Raw genomic sequence first — 26,042 nt, forward strand, 5'->3', positions numbered from 1 at the left:
TTGTTTTATTGAGTTTTTATTTTCTCATGAGCTATCGGTGAAGAAGAAAGATTGCAGAAAAACAGATAGGCAGAAATATGTGTAGCCGATGAGCCCAAGGCTACGTCTGATGAGCTTATTCCATTCTTGAAACAGTTGGGGGGGGCAATCAGGGGACCGTGGAGGAGCTGGCTGTAGAGGCCAGAGTACTGGCAACAGCTTATGTGAGGCACGGCCAAAGCAACAGCTTATGTCACACAGGCCAAATTGGGGCCACCGGGGATCAAAATTTGTCTCATGAGGCTGTTTTGCCACAGCCATGCCCACCTGCCCCACACCTGAAGTCAGGTATGGGCCAGAAAAAGACATGGTTTCAAAGAAACAGCCAGGATTGTGTTTGCCCTTTGCTGCTCTCACCTGGCATGTTAGTTTCTCATATGGCAAATGTTTATTGAATACATAAATTGATCAGACTGTGGCAGGAATCCACCCAGCACTCATGGGGAAATCTGGCATGATCTCTTAGAGGAATCAAATGAAACTTTAACACCTGGCATGATAAAAGTCTGTACTTTTATCAGGACAAGTTACTTATTGTTTACTGTTGTAACAATTGTTTCCTCAAAATTTATCTTCTGTACCAGGAAAATAAATAAAAACAGTAGAAAGAAAGAAAGAAAGAAAGAAAGAAAGAAAGAAAGAAAGAAAGAAAGAAAGAAAGAAAGAAAGAGAAAGAAAGAAAGAAAGAAAGAAAGAAAGAAAGAAAGAAAGAAAGAAAGAAAGAAGAGTCAGGGGTCTTAGAATGTGCTCCCAACAGTTCTTCTGCAAGCAGGGTTTGTCACAGAGCCGAATCCAGCTGCAAGCCTCATTTGTGGCAGGGCATTTTCTTGGCACACAAAACTCAGATTCAAGTTGCTCCAGCAAAGGAACATTGTGCCTTGCTGCCCAGCTTGAACTCGTTGGATGGCAAAGGCAAAAAATCTTTCTTAAATGCACATTGCACCTGCAAAAGAAGAAAGGAAAAATTAGGAGTGCATTCCTGATTCTGTCCTTTGAAGTTGTCACCTGCTGTCATGGTACTGTCAGGTGATTGACACTTGGTTGGCCCCACACGATGTGGGGGGTTTCCTGTTCCCCCTTCCCCAATGTATGCCCATGGAACAGCGATTTTCCACCCTTGGGTTATGGAATATTGGGATAAAATAGTTATTTCCCAGTTCTCATGGATCTTTATAAAGAGTTAACAGACAATGGTGTTTTTATTGCTGACCTACACTTGACTCCATGCATTCTTATAACGGCCAGTTAGGTTAGGGAGGAAGCACAGAGCAACAAATGGACATTCCAGCATGAGGCTTGGCTTCTGGGTACCATTATCCAGAACCCACATCCAATTTGCACCTCCTGAACAACAAAGGCTAGACTCAGGACAGAGGGGTTTGAACAACAACAGTATGGCAAATTTCCACTCTGCTTTTACTCCCAATTCCACATCGCAGCATGTGCATTGAGAGCCAGTTCTTACACTGTGCTGTTCACATGATTTCTAGGCATGCAATCCTATAAACTCTTTTTTATTGTCTTTCCAGGACTAGACAATATGCACAAGATCACATCACAGGGGCGCTATGAACTGCGGATAGATATGAGAGACGGCCAAGAAACAGCCTTCGCATATTATGACAAGTTCTCCGTTGGAGATGCCAGGAGCCTGTACAAGCTTCGGATAGGGGACTACAATGGCACTGCTGGTACAGATTCAGGGCGCATTCCCACTCGCTACTCCAAGACATTTTTCCTCAGGCTTAACAGCTCTCGCCTCACCCACACGAGAGATCAGCCAATTCTCTCCATGCAAACCAAACACATTTCTATTTATCTCCACCCCACCCATGTATTTCATTCTCCTCCTCCCCCAGTTTAATTCATAAGGTAGGGATATACAAATAGGACCCATGCAGCAGCTTTTTTGAAAGTATGCAATGTGGCCTTTATAATAGTTAGTAGCTAAGCCCAAGTGTCTCCTGAGGATATAACAAACATAGCTTGGTGGTGATCCTTCTTTGCATGCGAAAGGTCCCGGGTTCAACCCCTGACATCTCCACGTAAGATAATCTCATGTCGCAGTGGCTTAGATGAGGTAGATGGACCCATTCATCTGAAACCCTAGACTGCAGATTCATATGCTCCCATATAACACTTGGCCAAAAGATGTAAACATCTGTCTCCCTCTTGTATCTATCAGTGATGATGAGCTTCTAAAATGGAACCCAGTCTAATGCTGAGCCAAAAATGGGGTAGGGGTGATTTTTGCAAACATTTTTGTTGTTCTCTTCCCCCCCCCCAGTGAATTTTCAAAGGAGCTCAAAGGGTGACAAAGTGTTCACCTGTTATGGCAACTGGAACTTTCCACGTTCCTCAAGCCATACTGATGGCAATGTGTAGGTGATGGACTGATGATTAAATCTGCACATTGAAATTTATACCTCCTATCCCGTGTTTGTGCAAGGAATATGAAAAGTAGGTGGGTTGTGAATCTGTTTTAGCAGAGTACAACACTTGCATGTTTTGCATCTTACTAAAGTTTAGGAATAAGGCAATTACACATTTTTATCCCTTTTATGTGTGGTCTCTGGAGCTCCCCTTCATCACCCTAATTGCAGAAAGGGAACCACACATTTTTAGTAAGATAATCAAAAAAGGTTTACTTACATTTCAATGCAGGCAGCAAATACAATACAGGTAAGAAAACCTCCCAGGTACAAAACCCAAAAGCTGGTTTCAAAATAGGCTGTGTGTGTGTGGAGCCCCCAGACACATGTCTGATAAGTTTAGAAGCATGATAGAATAGAGAGTCTCCTCAGAAGAAGATGTAAAAAGGACAGTCTCCTGTGTTACAGAATCCCCACCCAAAGGAGAAGTGTCCACACAGATGTTCCTCGCTAGGGAGTTTAAGAACTCTGTGTACTAGGCCCAATAATTTGCTTTGTGTATTCATAAGCACATGCGCATAAGCAAACAGTTTGGGTGGGGAGGATATCCTCTGCCATGATGCACTCATTTCTTCCCTCTGAATGGGGGAAGGGGGAGAGACTGGCACACATCCCTGATGCCAAGGCAGTGAGAAGACATGCCCTATGCCCTCCTGATCAGAATGAGGATAGTGAGAGGGCTTCCTTTGCCATCCATGATGCTATGAGGTAGACATGCCTAATGGGTCGTGTAATTACACCAGTTGTTCTTGAGGGTGGGACGGTGAGAAAACAGTGGTGTCGATGCAACAGCAGGTGCTCTTAACCAGCCTAGAAGATGCTGCCAGAAACTAACATGGCTCTGGAAATAGCATAAAAGATGCATGTACTGGGGCAGGGGGTGTCAAACAATATGTCAGGCTGCCTGAAACACAAAAAGACTCCCACACTGTGCACCACATACGTGCAGCAACCCCCAGAAGCTGCTTCTGCTTGCTTCTTAATTTGGGCCACTCTCACAACTCGGGGCTCATACGCATTTTGCTTGTCCTACCCTTAGAAAGCAGGGGTCCAAGCAGTTTTCCACTTGTCCCATGCTTTCTAGACATGGGTCGGAGTAGTTTTCTATTCGCCTCACTGCTTTCCCCCGGAACACCTGCCCTTTAATGCTGAATCAGATCAAACGTCAATCCACTGAAAAACTCGACTGGCGTTTGCTCCGATTAGGAAGTAAAGAGTGGGTTTTCCCAGGAGAAAGAAGAGGGAAAAGCGGAAGTGAGGACAAGCCCTCAGTGCTTGTTCTGCACAGAGCCAAAACCAGTGCAGCCACCGAGCGACAAACATGCATGCATGAACTCATGCATGAACTCTGTCCCTTTGCAGGCAGAAGGAAAATGACCTGTCTTCTGTTGCAGGGGATTCACTCACATATCATCAAGGGCGCCCATTTTCCACCAGAGACAGAGACAATGATGTTGCCGTCACAAACTGTGCCATGTCATACAAAGGGGCCTGGTGGTATAAGAACTGTCACAGGACCAATCTCAACGGCAAGTATGGCGAGTCCCGACACAGCCAGGTAAGTGGAGGGTCAGTTCAGAGCTGCAAAAAGGAGCTCAGCTTCTCTGCTTGTTAATACTTTTTGCAAGCCTCTTAGCTCATCAGCAGAGAGCTGTGTGGTTAAGAGCATGAGCTCTCATCACCTGGTGACAAGCTCCCTGCTTATAGTGAACCAGCACAGCAGTGAAAGCACTACACAAAGTAGTTTTCTTTCATAGGGTGGTTTTATGTCTGTGTGGAGTTTTTATACAGGGAATCGGGGGGGGGGGGTATTTTAAAAAATATAATTTCCTACCTGCAGTCTAAAGTGGTATAGCGGAGGCTTCTGTCATCTCAAGTCCTGGCCTGTACAATGCTAAATAACGCAGTGCTACAATTTCTGGGGTGGCAGAGAGCACTAGGCTATTGGGGAGAAAGTTTACCTTGCCTCTCCCTCTTCCAGCTATGTTAGTATTCTACTTAAACTGAGCTTTTCACGTGGGGAGCATTCATTAAAATGGTCCTCCTGCCGAAGCCCAAAGCAGTTCTCTTTACCATCTCAGGTCTCTATCCCTTCATTCTTCTGAACGTGCAAATCAGACCTAATGTACTTTGAATAAAAGTGCTCTGAGGTTTAAATCTTATAATTATAAACAGAATAAAGCCAATCCTGCTTTTTTTAAGCCTTAAAAGTATTTCAGTCGGAAGTGGTTGTGAGTGCCCTGTTCTACTCCCTTCTTTGTTATGCTACCTGAATTATCCCAAGTACAGTGGTACCTCAGGTTAAGAACTTAATTCGTTCTGAAGGTCCATTCTGAACCTGAAACTGTTCTTAACCTGAAGCACCACTTTAGCTAATGGGGCCTCCCGCTGCCACTGCGTGATTTCTGTTCTCATCCTGAAGCAAAGTTCTTAACCCGAGGCAATATTGATGGGTTAGCAGAGTCTTTAACCTGAAGTGTCTGTAACCTGAAGCGTCTGTAATCCCTATCCCTTTGGCAATGACTTTCCCCCTGCTTTGCCCACAGGGTATTAACTGGTACCACTGGAAAGGACACGAGTTCTCCATACCCTTTGTGGAAATGAAGATGAGGCCCTACAACCATCGCAACACCCTGGGGAGGAAGCGGCGGTCCCTGCAGCTGTGAAGGGGCCAGGATCCCTCTGGACAAGCAGTCCTTTTCTGTCATTTGTTTGTATTTTATAACCTGAAAAGGAGAGGACAAAAGGTAGCAGCCTGCTCCATACTGAGTGGCTGAGGGAAGCCATGACGCCCCTGAGGGATGGCTCACTTGGTAAGAGAACAACCTTGATGCTTTGCTGTCATTCCCAGTGACTTTATTGAGTTCCTACCCAGCACACCTCCATAAGAGAAGAGTTTTTTTGTTCTCTCTTGAACCTATTAGAAAATGGCTTTATTTAAGGTTTTCCTTCTTAACCCAGTTTCTACTGTACGTGGGGTGCTTCTGTTCACATGCCAGCCTGTTCTGCCAGCGGGTACCAAGGTCGGCTCCCAGAGCTCTGGTTGCCCATTGTTGCTGCTGCTAAGTGACATTTTCACGGTGATGCCTGCTGAGCCAGCAAATGTCCATCAGTCGGGGAAGAAGATTCCAAAATCTGGAAACTTACTGAACCCACTTGCAGAGGCCTCACGGCTCCGTTCCTTTAAAGACCTGGCATTTGGGCCACCCTTCACACAAGGCAGGCGAAGACACTTCATCCTTCCATCCCAACACAAACCCTAGGTCATGTTCCCAAAAACAAAGGCAAGCAAATCTACTTGCTCGTGTGTCGAAATGATTTTGGAACTAAATGTTTCTCACCTGTATTGCTCCCATGCTGTACCAATTTTATAGGCACTCCAACTAAATTTCTCTCAGGCGTTTAAACATTTACCTGCTTTAAAGTCAACTTCTGAAAGGGGAGTTTAACAGAGTCAATGTCCCTTTAAAAAGCCTATGTCCCTTCCCCTCACCAGTCCATTGGTGAAGATAACTTCAAAGTGCAGCCACCTCCCTCTGTAGCCACACATTTTGTGGTAGCGGCTTCCAGTTGCATCGACACAGACTAATCAGTGCCAACCCACAAAGACTACGGAGGGGCAGAGCAGAGGGACGCTTTGAGTTAACAACACGATGCACCAAACCTGAGCCCCTTTTTTGGGTGTGGGGAGAACATCCCTGGGTGTGAAACGTGTGAATATTGCAAAAGCAAGGCACTTAACTCCTCACTAGCCCCCATAAAACTCCTTAATTATTGTCTACCTTCAAGCAGAATGTTTGGAGGCTGAAACAACACGTTATGTGGAGATTTGTGTTGGGATCTGCCAACATTCCCCACCCCACCAAACCCCCCACCCCCACATGAAATGCAGCAATGGTGGCCGTCCACCAGGTTCTTTGGAGCAGTGCCTGGGATTGGTATGGGATGAGGATGATGATGATGATGATGATGACTAACCCTTCCCCTCCATGCTGTTCTCCTAGTCAGAATCTCCACTAGTCTGCCCCTCCAAACTGCAGCCTCAGCAACTGTTTCTTTTGTTATAACCACAAAAAAGGGTTGTAAAAAAGAATCACAGAACTGTCTTTTCCATGACCTGTGTCTGGGCTGTCCTGCCTCAGGCAGTGCGGGATGGGGGGGCACACAATTAAATGTTCTCCAGCATTTTTTAAAAAAGAAGACGCTTACACATAGAAAACGAGCATATCAGGGGCTTGTCTGGGGTCCCTCGCAGCCTTGCCAAGGAGCTGGCCACACAGAGCGGTGGCCCAGGGAGCCCCTCCAAGCCAGAGTGGAGAGGTGCAATTTTTGCACACGCACACCCTGGACCTTGGCAGGATCCAACCTAACTGACCCCTAGCTATGCCCCTGGCTAGGATCTCTACCTTGACATCCATTTTTCTATGTGGAGGGAACGTTTGGTATGGGAGAACATTCAATCATGCGAGTATCACCTGCAGTCTGAGGTGGGACAGGCCAGGGACAGGATCTAAATTAAGGATCTAGGCCTCAGCTGGAGGGGTGCAAGAAGTTTACCCAATCCATTTGAAGCACTTGAGGTTATTCTGCCTGCATCACTTTAGAGCTCTGTTGGCCCAGAAAATTGTATTTATTTCCTAACTAGGTTTTTTAAAAATCTGGCTGACTAGTCTCTTCGAAGCTTGAAACTCCCATGTCTATGAGGGCTTCTCTGAACCGGCTCTTTCACCCTGCCATAACACTGAGTTGTGTCTACTTCACCATTCCAGAAATCACCCCATAATCCCAGAAACCCTACACAACACTGGGCAAAACACTGCATAATGGCATCCTCTCGAACAGACATGGCCAAACTTGGCCCTCCAGATCTTTTGGGACTACAACTCCCATCATCCCTAGCTAACAGGACCAGTGGTCAGGAATGATGGGAATTGTAGTCCAATCACAGCTGGAGGGCCAAGTTTGACACACACAAACTTGTTCCTGCCTGACAACAGTTTGTCCTAAAGAGTCACATTTTCAGAGGTGGACCACCACCAGGTTAGCTAGTGAAGTTTTTGATAAAAATTGAGCAAAATTATATAAGCGACATTTAGAATTCAAAGAACAGAATTTATCTTTTAAAAGAAAAGGCTATTTTCACAGGAAACACCCCTCTAAAATCAACTATGAGGAGACTGGAGCGACTGATGTCCCCTGATTCAGCAATGAGTTTCTCTAACTGTTTAGCAATAGCATAACAATAATTAATATGAACACTGGCCATCTTGACACACAGGAGGAAAAATAAATGTTTCAATTCAAGTGTAGAAACAGTGCAAAACTGCCACCTTGTGGTGAGAACAAGAAAATACAGTGAATGTCCTTTATATAGGCAGTATTTCACTCTGGGTAGATACCTGAGCGCTCCACATCCCTATTTTACTCATTGCACAGGAATGCTTTTAAGGTAATCTGCAGTTTTGCACATGGCAGCTGATACTTAAGATACAAAAGAGCAGAAACAACAGTCCCACTTGCGGAGGATTCTGAAATACTGGTAGCCTAGCCATTATGGGAGAAAGAATGAACCCTCTTCTCTGCAGATTTCAAGTGTGACATGGGAAACAGTATTCCAGAAGGAATTGTTGTTGTTATATCCTTGCCCATTTGCTGTGCTCACAGAGCACTTGAAGAAGCTGGCATGAATTAAAACGCAACACAATAACCACACAACAATATATTAACACAATGCAAGTTTTAAAAATGCAGGCTTGGGAACATGCCTGTGAGTTGACATCTAACTCCTCCAACAGATAAGAAAGTGTGCACAATTGGATTGCGGGGATGGCTGTCTGAAAATGCTAAAAAGAAAGATGTACATGAACTCTAAAAAAATGCACACACATACATATGCACAGGCAATATAAAATGTTCTCACAGAGCTCTTTAGAAAACTGCCCATATCAAATGAAGAATCTAATTAAATGCACAATTGTGGGCACAGAGTCTTTCACAGATAACCACGTCAGCTCTCCTTACTTTGCCCAATGGAATTCCATTTTAGGAGCAGCATTTACTTCAGTTTTTCTTCAGCTGCTTTTTCATGGCTTGTGTTGCTTGTTGGAACATGGGATTCCCTAGAACAGTGTTGGAATTCCACAGATCAGTATTATTAGCAACACACACACATTAAGACAGCCTTTAGGATCAGGCCAATCCTCCATCTAATTCCCCTAGCAAGATTTGAGCACAGTCCCCCTCTCCCCTCCTGCAGTTTCCACAACTGGCACTCAGAAACATTGCTGCCTCCAGCTGTGGAGCCAGAGCATAGCAATTATGTCTAGCAGCCATCAACAGCGTTCTCCACAAATTTGTTGACTCCCCATTCAAGTGGGAGAGAGTTCCACAGTTTGTGGACTCCTCTTCCTTGGAGGTTTTTAAGCAGAGGTTGGATGGCCATCTGTCATGGATGCTTTAGCTGAGATTCCTGCATTGAAGGGGGTTGGGCTAGATGACCCTTGAGGTCCCTTCCAACTTTACAATTCTATGATTCTATTATTCTTCCCTTGGAGAAACTCCACTCTGGCAGCTTGCATCTTCTAAGCCCCGTCAGGGAACAATATATAAACCTGTTCTGTCATCAACACATGAGGGGCCTGAATCTGTAGACTAGATTTAACAGACTGAGCATACACAAGCAGAAAGGAACTCGGATAGAACATAGTTGAGCATTTTTAGGTAGCTTTCCTTTCTCTCATGTAGCATTTGATGAGCCAAAAATAACTTGAATATCCAAAGCGGAGCTAGCTGCTCTGGCACCGAGAGCAGCACCCGTGCTGTGCACCCAGGGGCAGGGCGAGCGTCCCAGGGGGGCGGCACCCGTGCCAAGCGTCCCGGGGGGCAGCGCGGCGATGTCACCCCCCAAGGGATGACACCAGGGGTAGGCCACACCCACCGCACCACCTTCCTCCACCAGTGTAAATATCCATGTCCTATAATGTGGCTGATTCTATTGTTTCCTGTGGCAATTTGGTCATTAGCTCAGTTTTTTAGGCATTCTTCCCAGAGCAACAAGGCTTACCTACAAGAGTGGCAGGTTTCCTCAGAAAGCAGTCTCCATTTCTGTAGTGGCATTTTTCCCAGTTAAGTCATTGACTCAGTCACTATTAGCAAGGTATCCACCACAGGTATCTCCCGGCAGAAGGGGGCGCCGCTGGCTCCGGCTCTCAGCGCTGGCTCTCCGGCTCTCTCTTGACTCATGGCTTCCCGGGGCTGAGAGAAGCAGGCTCAGCCTGGAATAATATTGAGTTGGATCATGGCTGGTGGGAAAGGGGTTAGGCAGGGACCCTCTCCTCTACGCTCTGCTGCCCCCCCCCCCCCGCCCTTCAGACTGCTCAGGCCAGGTAGAAACCTCCTTCTACTAAGTAAGACGTAGGAAATGCCACTAAAACAATTTTGCTTTATCCCAAAGCTGTGGAAACTTTAAAGATATTGTACACTTTATCCAAAAACGGTGTTTTTCTTGACTGAAAGTTACTCTGGCTGCTACTTCGTTCTGCAGCTCTAGCAGCACTTCTTGCAAAGAAACAGCAACGTCTTTTTCTTGTTTATTTCTCTAGGTCACTTCTGTTTTCTTCACTTATCACTTCTCTCTCTGCCCCCCCCCCCAGTCTCGTGCCGTACCCGCCCCATTTACACGATTTTCATCTGTGGCCCCCTTGGAATATCCTGGGGGGAGGGCCCAGGGAGCCATATGGCCCCCAGTTGAGAAACACTGCGCTAAAAGATGGCCAGAATGCAGAAGCCTAATACAAAAAAATCATAAAAATCCAAATCTGTCAGGAGCACCCATCCCTCTGCCCTTCAGCCTCACTGGAGGCACCTGGCGCACAGAGGGAATAGACACCCCCCTGCGCAAAGCCCGGGTCTGGGGTCTCTCCTCGGTAGCCGGCGGGCATCGTGGGGAGCGCGGAAAGACCCGGTGCAGGATGTGAACGGCCATGTTTATGCTGTGAAGCGCCCTGAGATATATGGATGAAGGGCGGTATACAAATTTAATTCACCGCCACCATCATATTCGAGGGTGGGGGCTGGGAAAAGAGAGGGGGGGTTCTCCCTTTCTAGACCTCTTTAAAATATGCTCACGATGGCTCCTGGCCACAAAGGCTAAGCGTGGCACTCAGTGGCGTAGCGTGGGGGTGCAGGGGGGGCGGCCGCACCTGGCGCAACATCTGGGGGGGCGCTCCATGGGTTAGGGGGCGCAAAATCCACGGGTTAGGGGGCGCAAATTACTTGCCTTGCCCCGGGTGCTGACAACCCACGCTACGCCACTGCTAAAGGCTAAGGGCTAGATCCATGAGCACTTTTGGGTGCTTATGGACTGGTATGTTTAACTACTACCACTACTACTACTACTACTACTACTACTACTCCTTCTTCTCTTCCCATGCCGTATGAAGGAGTCATCCACTGGAAGAGGTGGAAACTTACACACAGGTAGTAGTCCACAGCCCTTTAGGCTAATATTAGAGTCATATAATGTGGACTAGTTACTCCCTTTTCAAGCTGAATTTTTATCCCTCCCCCCCCCCTTCTTTGTATATGCATAAATCGGTATATTCCAGGCATGGAAAAGGTGGGCACTGAACACATTTGTACTGTGGAGGAGCATAAAGCAACAGTGTGGCCGTTACTGAAGTTCTTTCTTGTGGGGAGCTCTCTGTGGACAGGGGGGCTTCTGCATCTTTTTCTCTGGCAGCAGCACAGCACACAACTTGTCAGCCCACATTTGGGGCCATTTCCAAAGCGATTTTCAGCTTGCAACACACTGCAGGGAGCTGCTGCTGCTGCTGTCAAAAGGGCAAACAGCTCCGTGGCATGGACTGAAAGCAGCTCCCAGAATTGTATAGTCCATAACTACAGAACCAGGGAGTGGTAATTATTCTGCATTAATACATTCAAAGAAAGAGGAGATTTAGGTTCTCTGTTCTCCATGTTGACACAGTATTAAAAAGTTCATTTTTCAACTTCTTGAAAGGCAGAATGGGACAAACGTTGTCAGAACAGGAGATTATACCCTTTCCAAGGGGAAAGGAAGCCTCTGTGACAAACCACTGTGATGCTGGAGTTTAGTGGGAAGACTGAGAACAGCACACTCCCTTCCAGTTTATTATGTCCTTGCGGGAGTGGGGTGGAGGCATTCCCCTTCCTTGGGGAGATAACTGGGTGCTCTTTTTATTATTCTCACTAACCCTTCAATCCACGGTGCTGACAGCACTCCAACAATACTGCCTAATGGCTGGTGAGTAGCTACAGTAGTTCAGATATTGCTGTCTCAACAAGGGAAGATAGTTAGGATGGGATGAGAAAAAATGAAACCAGATCCTGCTGAGAAGATCAAACTGCATAAAAATCCCTAGACTTTGGCAAGTGTCATGGTTGCTTTTTCAGAGGATGATGACTCAACAAAGATTTTGAAAACTCTGACCCCTCCCTTGTATATGCATTATTCTGGAACTGTGTTTATTATTTAATAGAAGAAATAAATGAGGCGGCAGCTCCCTCAGAGAGACTCTGACAAACTAAACCTTACCAGTAAAACAATGAGGGAGAGATAGAAAAAGCAACTGCCCTCCCAATGATCCCGTAATGGAACCGTAGCTCAGAGAATGGGGATATACGCTTGTTAACCATTGTTAACTAGTATTTTTAGTCCTGATTGCTCTTAGGCTCTGTATAGTTCCTTTTTTAATGCATTTTCTATACGTTAATAAAAGATTCCAAAGGAGAAATGGGTGTGTGACTGGTCAATGCAAGAGATACTAAGCAATTCTTGAGAGTCGCTTTCTGGCAAGGATTCAGAGGGTTAACTTGGGCCTGATCCTTCCCATCCCTCAGTGTAGTCTTAGCCATTGCACGCACCTACCATCTCCCCAGGTTTTGCATGATTTCTGAACTCCGACACAATGCGAGCAACACACCCACCTGCCCTTGTTGCTGTATCCTCTGAACACATCACTCTCGCTGCCTTTCCCATCACTGTGGCCACATCAGCCCAGCCCTGCACACAACCTGCAACCAACTAGAACTGAATTTGTGCCGGCAGCATAGCCCTACGTCTAGACGGAATGAGGTGGCTGGCTGGTTTGGGGGTGGGGGGTGGGGGGAGGTGCCACTGACTCCAAAAAGCTACCAAGCATTCAGAACCAGAAGGAAGAATGGCAAACAAAAACTTCCTCCTGAGCTTGAGGAGAAGGTGTTAACTACGGTAGATCCTCCTTTGCTTTCACTTGTGATATGAGGTCTAGCACTGGGCAACCCCAGGATTCTGCTGTTCCATATTCCAGGGACCTTAGCAGCAGCTACACCTGCTTTATCCACAACAGAGATTATTGCACAAGCAGGTTAGGAACACGGGAAGCAGCTTCACACTAAGTCAGACCATTCATCCATCTAATTCAGTTTTGCCCACACTGACTTGCACTGACTCTTCAGGATTTCAGGTGGGGGCCTCCCCAGCCCTATGCGGAGATGTCAGGCGTTGAACATGGGACCTTATGCATGCAAAGCAGGTGCTCAGCTACTGACCTCTAGCTCCAGCCAAGAAGGTGAGTGTGCAAAGCTGCATTCTACTGAGTCAGGCTGCTGGTCCATCTTCTAGTCCGGGACTGTCTGATCTGCAGCAGCTCATCAAGTCCTAAGGAAGGCATCTTTCCTTGCCTTGCAATATAGTATTCTTACAAAACGCCAGGAACTGATCCAGGGACTTTTTCTGTGCAAAGTTAGTTGGGTGGGACCGTCTATTTCTAGTTGCTAGACACTGAAGGTCCCACCTAAAACACAATTAATTAATACCCTGCTTCCCACAATGTAAGGTTTGAGGAGAGCTCAGGTACTACAAAGTGGAAATTAAAACATCACTACAAGATGTTTCCTTTGACAAAAATCACTAACCCTTTCTAACAGCCACTGCAGCCTAAACTATGTAACCAAATCAAGTGCCATTTCGTCAGCATGTGGGGCTGTCATTCAAGATGGAAGGCAGGAAGAAATTGGGGACTCTGAAGTTCCTCAACAATATTATTTGTAGAAGTGCTGCAGTAACCAGGCAAGTTTTATTTCCAAGACAAATACTACGTGGCTGATATGCAGTTGTCCCAAGCTTATCTTTTGTCTGGTTGTATCCACTCAAATTCCCATAAGGACATAAACATTTCATAATCTTGGTGTGCAAGCTATCGAGGCTCGAATAAGAGTGTGTGTGTATCACTGAAAGCAATGGACAAATTTCACACTAGAATGTCCAAATTCTACGATTCTGTGAATCTTCACAAATCCCCATCAGGAAGCAAAAATAGGTGCATCAAGTTCACCGTTGGGCTGCCATTCATGGTTGAAGAATCACAAGTTGTGAAGGCCTGAACCAGTGGCGTAGCGTGGGGGGTGCAGGGGGGGCTGGCCACACCAGGCGCAACATCTGGGGGTTAGGGTTAGGGGGCGCAAATCCACGGGTTAGGGGGCGCAAATTACTTGCCTTGCCCCGGGTGCTGACAACCCACGCTACACCACTGGCCTGAACTAATAGTTTGAGCTGGAGAGGTGAAAAGAATCTGTGCTGCAATCCTGGCTTCTGAGCTATGGAGTGCACTTGGTGGCTTTGGATAAATCACCACCTCACAGGGCAAATTACCGTAGATGCTAAAGACATCATAGTGGTTTAGCCCTTTCCCCACCCTGCCAGGGTCCCCATTAGCAGGGGAAAACTTTGATAATACGGTGCCCTAAGCTTGGGCAAATTTGGTGACCTCGCCCCACTAATTATTTCCTATTTTAACAATAATTCCTTTTGGTACAGTTGCTTTTTGTGGATCTTCTCAGTAGGTGCCCACATAAATATAGGATAGTATTATTTTGCGTCCCTTCAACTTGGTGTGCTGTGCAGGAGAACCACCTGTACCTAAATGCGATGCTGGTATTAGGTTCAGCCTCCCCAACTGTGATGGCTCTGGAAGCAAAAGACAATTTGCAGCCTCTGAGCTGTGGTTTTTATCAGGACTGGCACGGAAAACAAAAGGCTTAAACATCCTCCCACCCCTAGTCCCAAAACTGCTCAGGCTTCTCTTCGGCTGCCATTTATATAACACAAAAACCTGCATGTCAGTTTACACAAAGTCTAGCTTGGTCCTTAGTGATCATGAACAAGTTGGCACCTCTTGGGGCCCGACTACAAGCTACACAAAGTTCAGGGTAATTTCCGCAAACATTCCCCTCTCAAGCCCCCACCTTTTGGCAGAGAAAACATACAATGAACCCATATAATTTCCCTGCGGGGGGGGGGAACCCAATGAAGGATGCTTTTTTATTATTTTTTAAGGAAAAATGACACTCCCTTTCCTCCATTCTGATTGAAGTTCCACCAGTTGCTTTTTGCTTTAAAAAATAACTCTGGAGAAAATTACTGTTCACAACAGTTGTCTAAAATAATAAGAAGCTATGTAGCTTGCAGTGTTGCTGTGAATACAATATAGATTTTTTTAAAAACAAAACAGTGTTTGCCTTGTGTTCACTGCCCCCGGTTCCAAGTGACAGATCAGAAGCTACTTCCAACCATTATAAGGCGTTGTATCCTGTATTTTGTAATGTTTTCCCTCTGGGTTGCCAGAAACAACATTTGCTTTGATGTGTTGGTTTTCCTCTAAAACATCCATCCTTGTGAACCTCACACCTCGCTGGGGATAGAAGCCCTTCCTTACTAAAATGAGGCAAATGGGAATAGCTGTCTGGAGCAAGGCTGCTCTGAGCACCGGCTGACAATAGGAAGATGCTTTCTCCTTTCTCATCGTGCACAACTATCCGACAATTTCTACCGAGCACCCCTTGTGCTTCTGCTAAAGCTCTTTGGTCTGAGGCCTCTTTGTCAGCCTCCACATCCTCAGCAAAGAAAGCAGCGCTCTAAGGATTTCCTCAGGAAGGAATTCCTTGTCAGAGCCAAGAAGCTACAAAGACAAGAAGGTCTCACAACAGGAGACAACAAAAGCAACACTAATCTCTTCAAGCACCACAGCGTGCACTCAATCACACATGGCAGCCAGACGCAACCCAACAAGGGCTACGCAAGGTGCCCCAAATGCCAGAATTGGCAGCCACCAGACAAGAATTATTTTACTCATGCCATTGTTATTGGCCATTGTGTTGTGTTATATTGTTCAGCTTGTCTATATTGCAACACAGGGGTCTGTTTAAGCATCTGTATGCTAACAAAGATCTTATTTGGGACAATAAGTTAACTTCTGGGACCTCTTCTTCCTGAAAGAACAGCAGAGGCACACACCACCAATCTATTTTGGATAATTACATTAACTGGACTTATAAATGTCTAGACATTGACCACCTATGGCTGGCATTGATCTGTTTCAAGAGACAAAGGCGTGTGCCTCCAGGGGTGAAGTCAAACTGCTTGGCTGCAGGAGTTGCATGAAGGAGCTGTACAAGGCACCATCCAACTGCCTTAGGGACTCCACTCCAGATTTGTGTAGGGTTTTACTCCCTAGCCCTTTCTTCTCCACAAGGCAGAAGAGCTTTGGGACCAGAGTTTTCCTTCTCCTAGATGGGCTACCTTCCCAAGTTGACAAGCCTCATCTGCCCCTCAGTTCCCTCTACAGCACCTGGAGAATCCACCTTCTTGACTGTTGGACCCACTATTGGTCTTGTCTGCTCAATTCCTAACAAAGGTTTGAGACCCATCTGCTCTCTTCACCTGGTTTAGCCAGCCAGTCAAAGCCGTTTCCCAGGCTGTGGCCGCTGTTGCATGCTGACAGCTTCTAGGCGCCACAGGTGAGAACTGAGTGCAGGCTGGGGGCCAAAGGTGGGCAAAGTACCCCAGAAGGAGCACGGTATCTCCCCCACCAGAGGTATTACCCCTCCCCTAACACACCACACATTGGCCACCACAACAGTAGAATTACATGCCCTTGTTTTCCCTAACATATCACAGGAGGACAATTGCCTTCACTGTGTGGTATTACAACCGAATTATAGTACACCCAGTAAAAGTCTGTAAATTCACATTTATTCAGAACCTTTCACAAACACTTTCTATAACAAAAACAAACCCTTTAGGGAAAACGATCATGGAGCTAAACAGAACATGTAGCTTGGTTGACAGAAAATGAGTTAGTTTAAAAAAACCATACTAAACCAGCAAAAAAGAAAAGTGTCAACTCTTATCTAATTAAAGCTTTAGGCATGCCAACAGGGTGGAACTGGGCACAATACTCAGATTTTTGGATGGCCGACATAAGCAGGGCTGTGTTTGAGCAACTGCCTCCTTGTTGTCTGTTTCCCTCAGAACTGTAGTCTCCAGGTAGGGAGATGAAAGGATGTCATGACATATTTGCTATGTCTAGAAGAGTTATGTTTCTAGAAGGTGATGCCAAAAAGGGAAGCTTCGGTGAGGCCACAGGCCAAAAATGAGGTTACTCTTGGAAGGAACTACAAACAGCTGCCAGCTGCAGCTGGCACCGAATGGAAGGCAAGGCAGGGAGCCCAGATACGTAGAAAAGAAAGTGCCTTCACGACAGAAGCAGCAACAACAACTGCAAAATAAACCTTAAAGGGCCAAGTGTACTTAGGCTCTTGGCCACATCTCTCTGGCCAGCCAAGACCCATAAAATGGGGGAATACCCAAACAGCACCCATCAGCTAACAGCACATTCTGTTTCATAGTTCTGCATTTGTAAATTTCCATTCCACTGTGAGGAGTCTGGGAGCATGTGTGATTCCTGTGGACACGCTTGTGGCCAAAAGACAAGGGAGGTGTCGGAAAAAGTTTATTACACATTTCTGAGGGAGGACAGTGGGGAGCTTCCTGTCCTTCGTCACTCTTGCCTACAATTCCAGGTTCATGTGCTCTGTTGGGTGAACAGTATACTGTGACAAATGGCACCTACAAAAAATGGCAAAATGGAGAGTTTCAGTCACCCAACCATCATCTATTCCCCCCCAAAAAAGATACCCCATACCATGCCCTTCTGCCAGTTCTCATTTCCTTTACCTAGCTCTTCGTTCAGCTATTTTTTGCAGCTTTTTGCTCCCTTAGGGTCCCCGCCATCAAAAATCTCCCCCCCCCCAGCAAACCTTGGGGTTCAATGGCCAGGCTCTTCTTTCTCACTAGGCCTGTTTTTGCTATGTGCCCAGCACAACTCAGGACCTGAGCTCTCCAGATGGCGATGGCGATATTATGGGAACTAATTTAAGTATCTTTTGAAATCTATTTCTCTCAGTGTCCAAAAATCAGTATCTAAAAATTTATATGCAATTATTATATCAAATGATATAAACTGAAAAGTTTATTGTCAGTCTCATGTGCGGTTGTCAGAATGAACCTTAATGAGAATTTTGTAACATGATGGGCATCTGATATTTTACACAGGAATGTTTTCTTTGGGGGGGGCGGAATCAGTAGTGTATTGAAACATCTATGGTGGAGTCTCCTTTTTTGGAGGTCTTTAAGCAGAGGCTTGACAACCATATGTCAGGAGTGCTCTGATGGTGTTTCCTGCTTGGCAGGGGGTTGGACTCGATGGCCCTTGTGGTCTCTTCCAACTCTATGATTCTATGATTCTATGATTCAATCGTCTTTTACAATATCAATAAAAAAGATCAAATTAATCATTTAAGAAAACTTAGAAATTCAGAAAGCAAAAAAGGTTATCTTTGTTGCTATCACAAAAATATATGGAAGAAAATGAGCTATTTATTAATGAAATCATGTTCATGAACTGAATTCTATTAATTCACAATTCAGTCTTTGGACTTCATCCACCTAAGTAACAAGATAAGGAGCTGCTGGATTAGAGATAGGTAACTCACAACGGCTGCTGCTTCAGGGCTGGATAGCTATAACCAAAGCATTTCAGCAAAGTGTACTGTGTGAAGAGCATCCTCTTCGTTTGCTCAAAATGTATAGCCCCCATCAGATCCAAAATTAACTGGGCTGTCCAAAACATGAACTAGAAAAGCAACCCCTCACCAAATGACAGGTGCCACTGCTATAGGTTTCATAGAATCATAGAATCATAGAGTTGGAAGAGACCACAAGGGCCATCGAGTCCAACCCCCTGCCAAGCAGGAAACACCATCAGAGCACTCCTGACATATGGTTGTCAAGCCTCTGCTTAAAGACCTCCAAAGTAGGAGACTCCACCACACTCCTTGGCAGCAAATTCCACTGTCAAACAGCTCTTACTGTCAGGAAGTTCTTCCTAATGTTTAGGTGGAATCTTCTTTCTTGTAGTTTGGATCCATTGCTCCATGTCCGCTTCTCTGGAGCAGCAGAAAACAACCTTTCTCCCTCCTCTATGTGACATCCTTTTATATATTTGAACATGGCTATCATATCACCCCTTAACCTCCTCTTCTCCAGGCTAAACATGCCCAGCTCCCTTAGCCGTTCCTCATAAGGCATCGTTTCCAGGCCTTTGACCATTTTGGTTGCCCTCCTCTGGACACGTTCCAGTTTGTCAGTGTCCTTCTTGAACTGTGGTGCCCAGAACTGGACACAGTACTCCAGGTGAGGTCTTTTCCAAGGTTTCCACTTGGCTGACACTGATGTGAAACGAAGGTGAAGCCTTCTCAGCCTGGTGAGGAGAGGAAGTTTCTGTGGGAGGGGAAATAAGGCCCACAAGCACTGCTTCCTATGCCCTGGTGGGGGTTCACCCGAGACCACCTGTGGAAGCAGGAAACAGAGCCCTCCGTTTGCTGCACGGCAAGGGAATCAGACCAGCTCCACAATGAGCCCTGCATGAAGAGGCTGGGCAAAGAGGAAAGGTGGAGAGAAGCTGCCCTTGGAAATTGGACTCATCCCACACCCCACAGACTGAGAGCCTTTGATGGTCAAAATCCTGACCTATCAGTGGGCTCTGCATTCTTGTTTCATCAATTGTCTAGCAGGAAAACTCATCCACTTTCAGATTTTTCGGCATTTCAGATCCCTAAAACGAAATTTAGGCTTCACTTCTCAGTTTTTGGTGGGATTTAAGCACAGCACTAATGACCCAAGATAAGCAGCAATCAGCATAGGACAATACCAAGAAAAAGACCCAGTTTTGAAACAATATAGTACATATTTTATTCAGAAAAATGCACATTTTACTGAAATATGCATGTATAACTGCTCACCACTTACAGAATTTATCTGTCATTGATTATCTCTTCTGTTGTTTTCCTATCTTTTTTATTGTAAGCTCCCTGGGGGCAGGGGGCTATCTTTGCCTGTGAAACTACCTGCCCCCATGTAGAGTGATGCTGCTGTTTACAACAAACACCTCAGTAGGGCTTACCGTTTGCCAGATTCAGATGAAATGGTGGTCTGTGATTTGCCACAAGCCCAGATCAGAGACTGCGACGTAAGATCCTCTCTTGGCATATATAGAGGGAGCCTGAAGCCCAAGACCTGTGCGTTCTCATTACACCACAGCACGGCTCGAAATCACGCCTGAAAGCAGCTTCTGTGCGTTAGCGACAAAAACACATTCCCCCTAATCTTTCTGGAGTCTGTGGGCTCAGCCCACATCCTACCCAATGTGAAACATCACCTGTCTTAAGAGGAATGGAAGTCCTAGTCTTCGTGATACTCCCCAAAAAAGGTGGAGGCTGGAGTAGGAATAAAAACCATGATCTACAGAAGATCTGTAGTAGCTTTTGTAGCTTTTCTGAGGCAGAGCTATGGGAAGTAATAATATAATAATAATAATTTATTATTTATACCCCGCCCATCTGGCTGGGTTTCCCCAGCCACTCTGGGCAGCTTCCAACTGAATATTGAAAACAATACAGTGTCAGACATTAAAAACTTAAAAGTAAAATAGTTGTTTATTGCCTTGACATTTGCTGGGAGGGCGTTCCACAGGGCAGGCGCCACTACCGAAAAGGTAAGTTTGACAAAACAAAAACAAAAACAAAAAACAACCTCAAGACCCAGTGGAAAAAAGGATGGGTAAAGTGAGCACTTCCGACTGAAGTGTCCGCTGTTTCCCACCAGATGTGCTGAGCTGGACGAGCTGAAAGTAAGTGGGGAATGATTCTATGATTCTATGAATTCTGAAAGAAGGAGCTCTGCTCTTTTAAATGGTCACCTCCACACCCTCTTACGTCTTTGGTTTCCAGCTTCAATAAATAGCCACTGTTGACATACACACACTAAAAGCTAAAAAATTGTCTATTTTTAGGAAACCTACTTCTAGCTCACTTTATTTTTAGTATTTAACTGGACTGTTTCTAGGGGGTGGGAATGGAGAAGGAGGAGGAGGAGGAGGCGGCAATCTTGGAAAATGCTCTAAAAGGAATGCTGTTTGAGGAGAAAGATTTTCCATTACTCAGTTTAATCCCAGTCAATACGTGCAGAGAACCAGAGGGGGAAAATAATGTTGGTATGGACACAGTCCTCCCCACCCCCCACCCCCGGAGTAGTCTTCTTCTGTAGAAACCAGGGGGTGGGGGTGGCTAACTTGTGGTTCTCCAAATCTTATTGGGACTCCAATTCCCATCAGCCCCTGCCAACATGGTCCATTTTCAGAGATGAGCCAATCCTTCCTTAAACAGCCTAGCCTTTCCAGACAATACTCGTGTTTTTAAAAGTGTTTTCGGAGAGTTATGAGGTGTGCAAGACACAACAGAAGGACAATTGTAAGAGAAACGTGTTTGCACAAGCCACGATGTTGGTGTATGGGCTTCATGAATCTGCTCTTCTTTCCACAAGCACTATCTGCATTCAAGAAAGTAACAATTCAAAGTGCTAATTTGGCACTGGAGGAGAGGTTTAACCTCATTGCCTTTATTTTCCCCTGGGGTCAACCCAACTTCCAAAGCCACAAGATTGGCCCTGCAAAAGAAAAGTTAACTAAAGGCAGGATCACAGGTCCGTGGTGTCTGAAATGAAAGGGATCAACCTGCAGGTTGAAAGACTCCTGTCTGAAATTCTGGTGAGCTGCTGCCAATTAGTGTAGACCAGTGGTTCCCAACTAGTAGTCCGTGGCACCATTCATATAACAAAAACTACCATAGAGATATCAACATTTTCAAAAGTCCACCGTACTTAGCTAATTGGAAACCACTTGTGTAGATCATACTGGGCTAGATGAACAATAGTCTGACCTGGTATGAGGTAGTTCTGTACATTCCTCAGTCCGGAGTCCCCAGTGGGGTGCCATGGGCACCATGATACCCTCAGGCCAAGGCTCCTTGCCTATCCCTATTTTATTTTATGTCTGCTTGGATACAGAGGAATGGTGGGAGGCACCAGCTGGGGAACCACCAAGGGAGTAAAGCTCAGAGCCCAGGGATTGGTGGTGGGACGACAGTGAGTGGTCAGACTGGGAATAGGAGGTGTCAGAAGCCGAAGAGGTAACAGAGCTTAGGACTCAGCTGTACAGCTGCACATAAAAGGTTTTGAATGTGGTGTAAAGTGAATATACAATTGTGGCACTAGACGGTGACTGTGAGCTAAAGCAAATTCAATGCATTTTTCAAAACGATTTTAAAAAAATACATTTTGATGTTTTTAACATGTGTGTAAATTCCACCTTAGTGAGCTGGGAGAGTCTGTAGCGGAGAAAAGATCGGAAGCAGAAGCAGGAGAGTGGGAGGAGGCAGGCGAAGAGGCAAAAATGAGTTAGGCTGCTGAAGAAGCAAGGGTGTCTCCCCCTCCTGCTGTCACAAAATTCCCTCCCCCTTGGTCTCCCAGGACCAGGAGAGGCATTAAGTGGGAGAAGCAAAGGTGGGCACACTGGCACAGTCTCAGATTGCTTGGGTAAAGCCCTGAGAGACTGAGACTTAAGCAGCAGTGGGAAGGAAGAATCTTCAGTCTCCATAACTGCCTCACAGGCGCAAGACCTACTCCAGACGTATTATTACTTTTTGGTTTTATGTTTTTAAGAGTAGATGTTTGCCTGGATATGCGGATGGGGGCAATTCTGAGAGGCAGTGTCTTTAGTAAGTCAACACAGTGATAAATAAGAACTCTCTCTTAGCAAAAGCACAAGGGTTACAATGCACTCGACAGTAACAAGGAAGGAAACCACCAGCAAGGTGCACTGTTACAACCACTTCCTCTTCTCCTATAGAGAACAAGAACGAGGTTTCAGTATTCTTCATATACTGTCCTTACTGCTTTCTCACACATCCTTCCTTTCCTCCTGTTCCCTCAGTCTTTCCTCTCCCCCAATGTTGCACTGTGCTTTAGTGATGCACCACTTTGGAGCCTCAAAGCAGTGAGCATCATTTTGATAAAAAAGAAAGATACAGCAAAGGTAAATACCATCAAGTCCATCGAAACCATCTAAAGTAGCAAAATCACTAAACACCCACCATTCAAGCCAGACAGGCATTTATGAGCCACATCTATACACTTAGCATGGAAGCAGCTGATCAGCATTCCACCCATCACTTGGAAGCCTGGTTAACTTGCAGCCCTCCCACCCTGGGGCTCCAATCTCTCACCTAAGAGCGTCCATCTTTCCATCTAGCTTCTGTTTGTCAGCCAACCCTTCTTACAACCCTTCTGTGCTTTTTGTCTTTCATCTCCCTTATTTCCCAGGAAGTCGTCTTCCTACTCATCTTTCTGGCCCAAAGTATCTAGGCCTCTCTACCTTCAAACTGTTTTCTCCTGCCACGGACACATTCACTTTGGGGAGTCTTGCACTTTTCAACAGGCCCTAGTGGAGAGTGTGGCTTCAGGAGGATTGGCTACAGATGTTTTTGTCTTCAAAGAAATGTTGCAAAAATCAATCACGTCCACATATCCCGCCCAGAAATGTCTATAATCCTGTGGCCTGCCTCAAGCATTTATGCATATCACAGGACCAAGGTGTTAAACCCTGTTCCCAGATTGCCCACCTTTTTAAAAGTTTAAAAGCAGCCCTACAGGGATGGGGGGGGGGAGTCTGATTGGGACCACAGCAATGGTGGAAGGAGGGAGACCATCTTCTGACTTGATCCACCCAAAGCTGCAAGGTGGCAAATAACCCCCGGAAAGGGTTAAAATGGGGGGAAGCATTAAACAAACCTTCTACCAGTATTGCAATCATAATCAAATTGCCTCTCCCTCTGTTACTGCTTTTAATATTTTACAAAAGCAACTCACATCTAGTTTGGCTTTGAGTGTCTATGAACTGTCAGCACCAGAAATTTATACATTGAATAAGTAAGTTATTTATATGCCCAGAAGTTTTTCATCTACTTATAACCAACCCTGTCCTTAAATAATAAATTGCCATGCTCACAGCCATAGCTGCTAAATGGAGATATTTTTCCCCCTAGGATGACTTAAGTATGAGAAGGCAGATAGAAATCTGGAAAATCCCCCTTGGAGCCAGGTAGAGTCACGGGTGCCCAGAGCTGGGTGACTCAGGTGGGTGGAGTCCAGAGCCCAAACATTGTGGGCAAGGAGAGCAGGGAGATCTTCAGAGAGCAGTGGCTTAAAAAAAAACACAACCCAGAAATATTCCATTTCTAAATACAAGCTCTCTTTGTTTACACGGAAGCTATCATGTCACAAGTTCAAAAGCCTGCTTTTCACAAAAACATTTTTTTTGTGTGTGACGTGCATCCACTGGCCCCTCCTGGCTATTGAGCTGAAGATGACCAGCACAAAGCAAAGGGTTCCTGTGACTTTAAACAAGGAAGAAATGTCAGCTTTGCTCCCTACCCTAACACCTGCAAAGGTTCAGAATCTTGTACAGCTGTTAAAAGAAAACAAACCCTGTTCTCTTTTACATCTCCTCCCACCAGCTGAAACCAAAGTTAAATTAAGCCACAGCTCCTCAGTCACCCACCCATACCCACAAGAAAACTGTAGACCTGCAGAAATGGCAAAGGAGTATGCTTTCTCTAGCACAGGCCTGCACAGCTTTGGCTCGCCAAGCCAAATACAGCCCACCAGACAAACAACTCCAGCTTTTGCTCTCTGCCTGGGACTATTTAAAAAGGCCACTTATTGGCCACATGACAGGCGGTCTTCCTCTTGCTTGGCTCTTGAGTTGTGCAGACCTGCTCTAGTGCAATCCACAGGTGAGTACTTTCAGCCAAGTCTGTGATCCAAGCCTGGGAAAATGTTTTTTGGGCTTTTTTTGCTCAAGGATCACATTCCCTTCTGACCAGCGTTTAGGAGGCTTCATGTCACTGGCAGGCAAGGCCTAAAGCAAAAGTGAGCAGAGAGAGTCAAATGTAAATTTTAGCCTTTGTACAGTATGCTAAGCTTCTTCACACTCAGTCATCTGTTTCCATGCAAGCAAGAAAGAGGCATTATCAGAGTTCAAGCTTACATTCCAGCAAGGCGAAAACATTCAAGGAGGGTGCAAAGCAAGGGCAAGTGAAGGGTGTGGCTTGAAAGGATGTGTTGCCTGGAGAAGAGTCCTGAGCACCCGCTAGAGAGAAGCCCAGAGGGCTGCATTTGCCCCCCACCCCAGGCCTATGGTTCCCCATCTTTGCTAAAACCCGACACAAATTTACATGGCGGTAATAAGCCCTGTTAAAAGAGCATGCATACTATCAGCTGGTTTGGCTATAGCCCTATGCAGACTTACTCAGGAGCAACACCTGTTGAAACTCATCCAGGCTGTCAGTGTCTGTGAGCGATGATGGTGGTGTTCAGCGAGTTGCTGGGAATCACAGGAAGCGAGAGGGCTGCTGTGTTCATGTCCTCGCTTGCAGGCTTCCCACAGGTTGGCCACTGTGAGAACAGGGTGCTGGACGAGGTGGGCCTGGCAGGGCTCTTCAGATTTGGACTGTGATATGCACTGGTGAAAAGACCATGATCCAGTAGTGGGGGGGGGGGGAGTTTGGACTTGATATCCCACCTTTCACTCCCCTTCAGGAGTCTCAAAGCGGCTAACAATCTCCTTTCCCTTCCTCCCCCACAACAAACACTCTGTGAGGTGAGTGGGGCTGAGAGACTTCAGAGATGTGGGACTAGCCCAAGGTCACCCAGCAGCTGAAGGTGGAGGAGCGGAGACGCGAACCCGGTTACCCAGATTACGAGTCTATTGCTCTTAACCCCTATACCATGCAACTACACCATGGCATGAGTGCCAAACGCCATAAAAATCACACTTTGACTCACTGATTGTCTAAAAAAAGAAAGAAATTTCATAACAGGAAATTGAGATAAAGGAGGGAGAGGAAGTAGGTACTTTTCTTTTTTTAAAAAAGTCCTTACTGAAGTCACAGTTTCAATGCCCTTTCTGTCCTTCCACTTCATACCTGCTGTGTAAGTGGAGGAAAGCCAGAGTGGGACTGATCCGCTTCTGTTTTTCTGATGAGCCTCTTTGGTACTATTCTGGAGGGCAGCGAGGGGAAGGGTGGTTTGGAGGAAACTAGGACGTGTCAGGAGTGGGACTGGTGGATATGGTTAGGTGCCCCTCAACCGCCCACCCGCCATAATCTGAGCCCTGGGCAGCCGGCGTGTAGGGTGAAAGTTCCTGGACCGAAAAGCAACATGCTTTTCGAGCAGGGGACGCGCAGCAATCCACGGTGAAGGTGGAAGTATCTGGGCTCCCGACGACCGCCTGCCCGGCCGGCGCCAAAGGAAGGGGA

At 46.0% G+C, this 26,042-nt stretch overlaps 1 protein-coding gene and 1 long non-coding RNA gene across 4 annotated transcripts in view; one reads left to right on the forward strand and one right to left on the reverse strand.

The window, feature by feature from the left end:
* TNR (tenascin R) overlaps positions 1-5,387 on the forward strand; it is a 402,595-nt gene extending 397,208 nt beyond the window's left edge. For all 3 annotated transcript variants that reach the window (XM_081194287.1, XM_081194289.1, XM_081194288.1), the window contains 3 exons: positions 1,569-1,730; positions 3,866-4,029; positions 5,018-5,387. In XM_081194287.1, the coding sequence (XP_081050413.1) occupies positions 1,569-1,730; positions 3,866-4,029; positions 5,018-5,137 (446 nt within the window). In that variant the 3' untranslated portion in view covers positions 5,138-5,387. The remainder of the gene's footprint in view (positions 1-1,568; positions 1,731-3,865; positions 4,030-5,017) is intronic.
* Positions 1-25,959, reverse strand: LOC308587172. Its single transcript, XR_014008260.1, has 3 exons — positions 25,710-25,959; positions 25,034-25,246; positions 1-982 (listed from the first exon to the last, which is right to left on the reverse strand). It is a non-coding gene; the product is annotated as an uncharacterized lncRNA (long non-coding RNA).
* Between the last annotated feature and the right edge of the window lie 83 nt (positions 25,960-26,042).

This window comes from Podarcis bocagei, assembly GCF_964188305.1.
Source record: "Podarcis bocagei genome assembly, chromosome: 5".
Classification (NCBI taxonomy): Eukaryota; Metazoa; Chordata; class Lepidosauria; order Squamata; family Lacertidae; genus Podarcis; species Podarcis bocagei.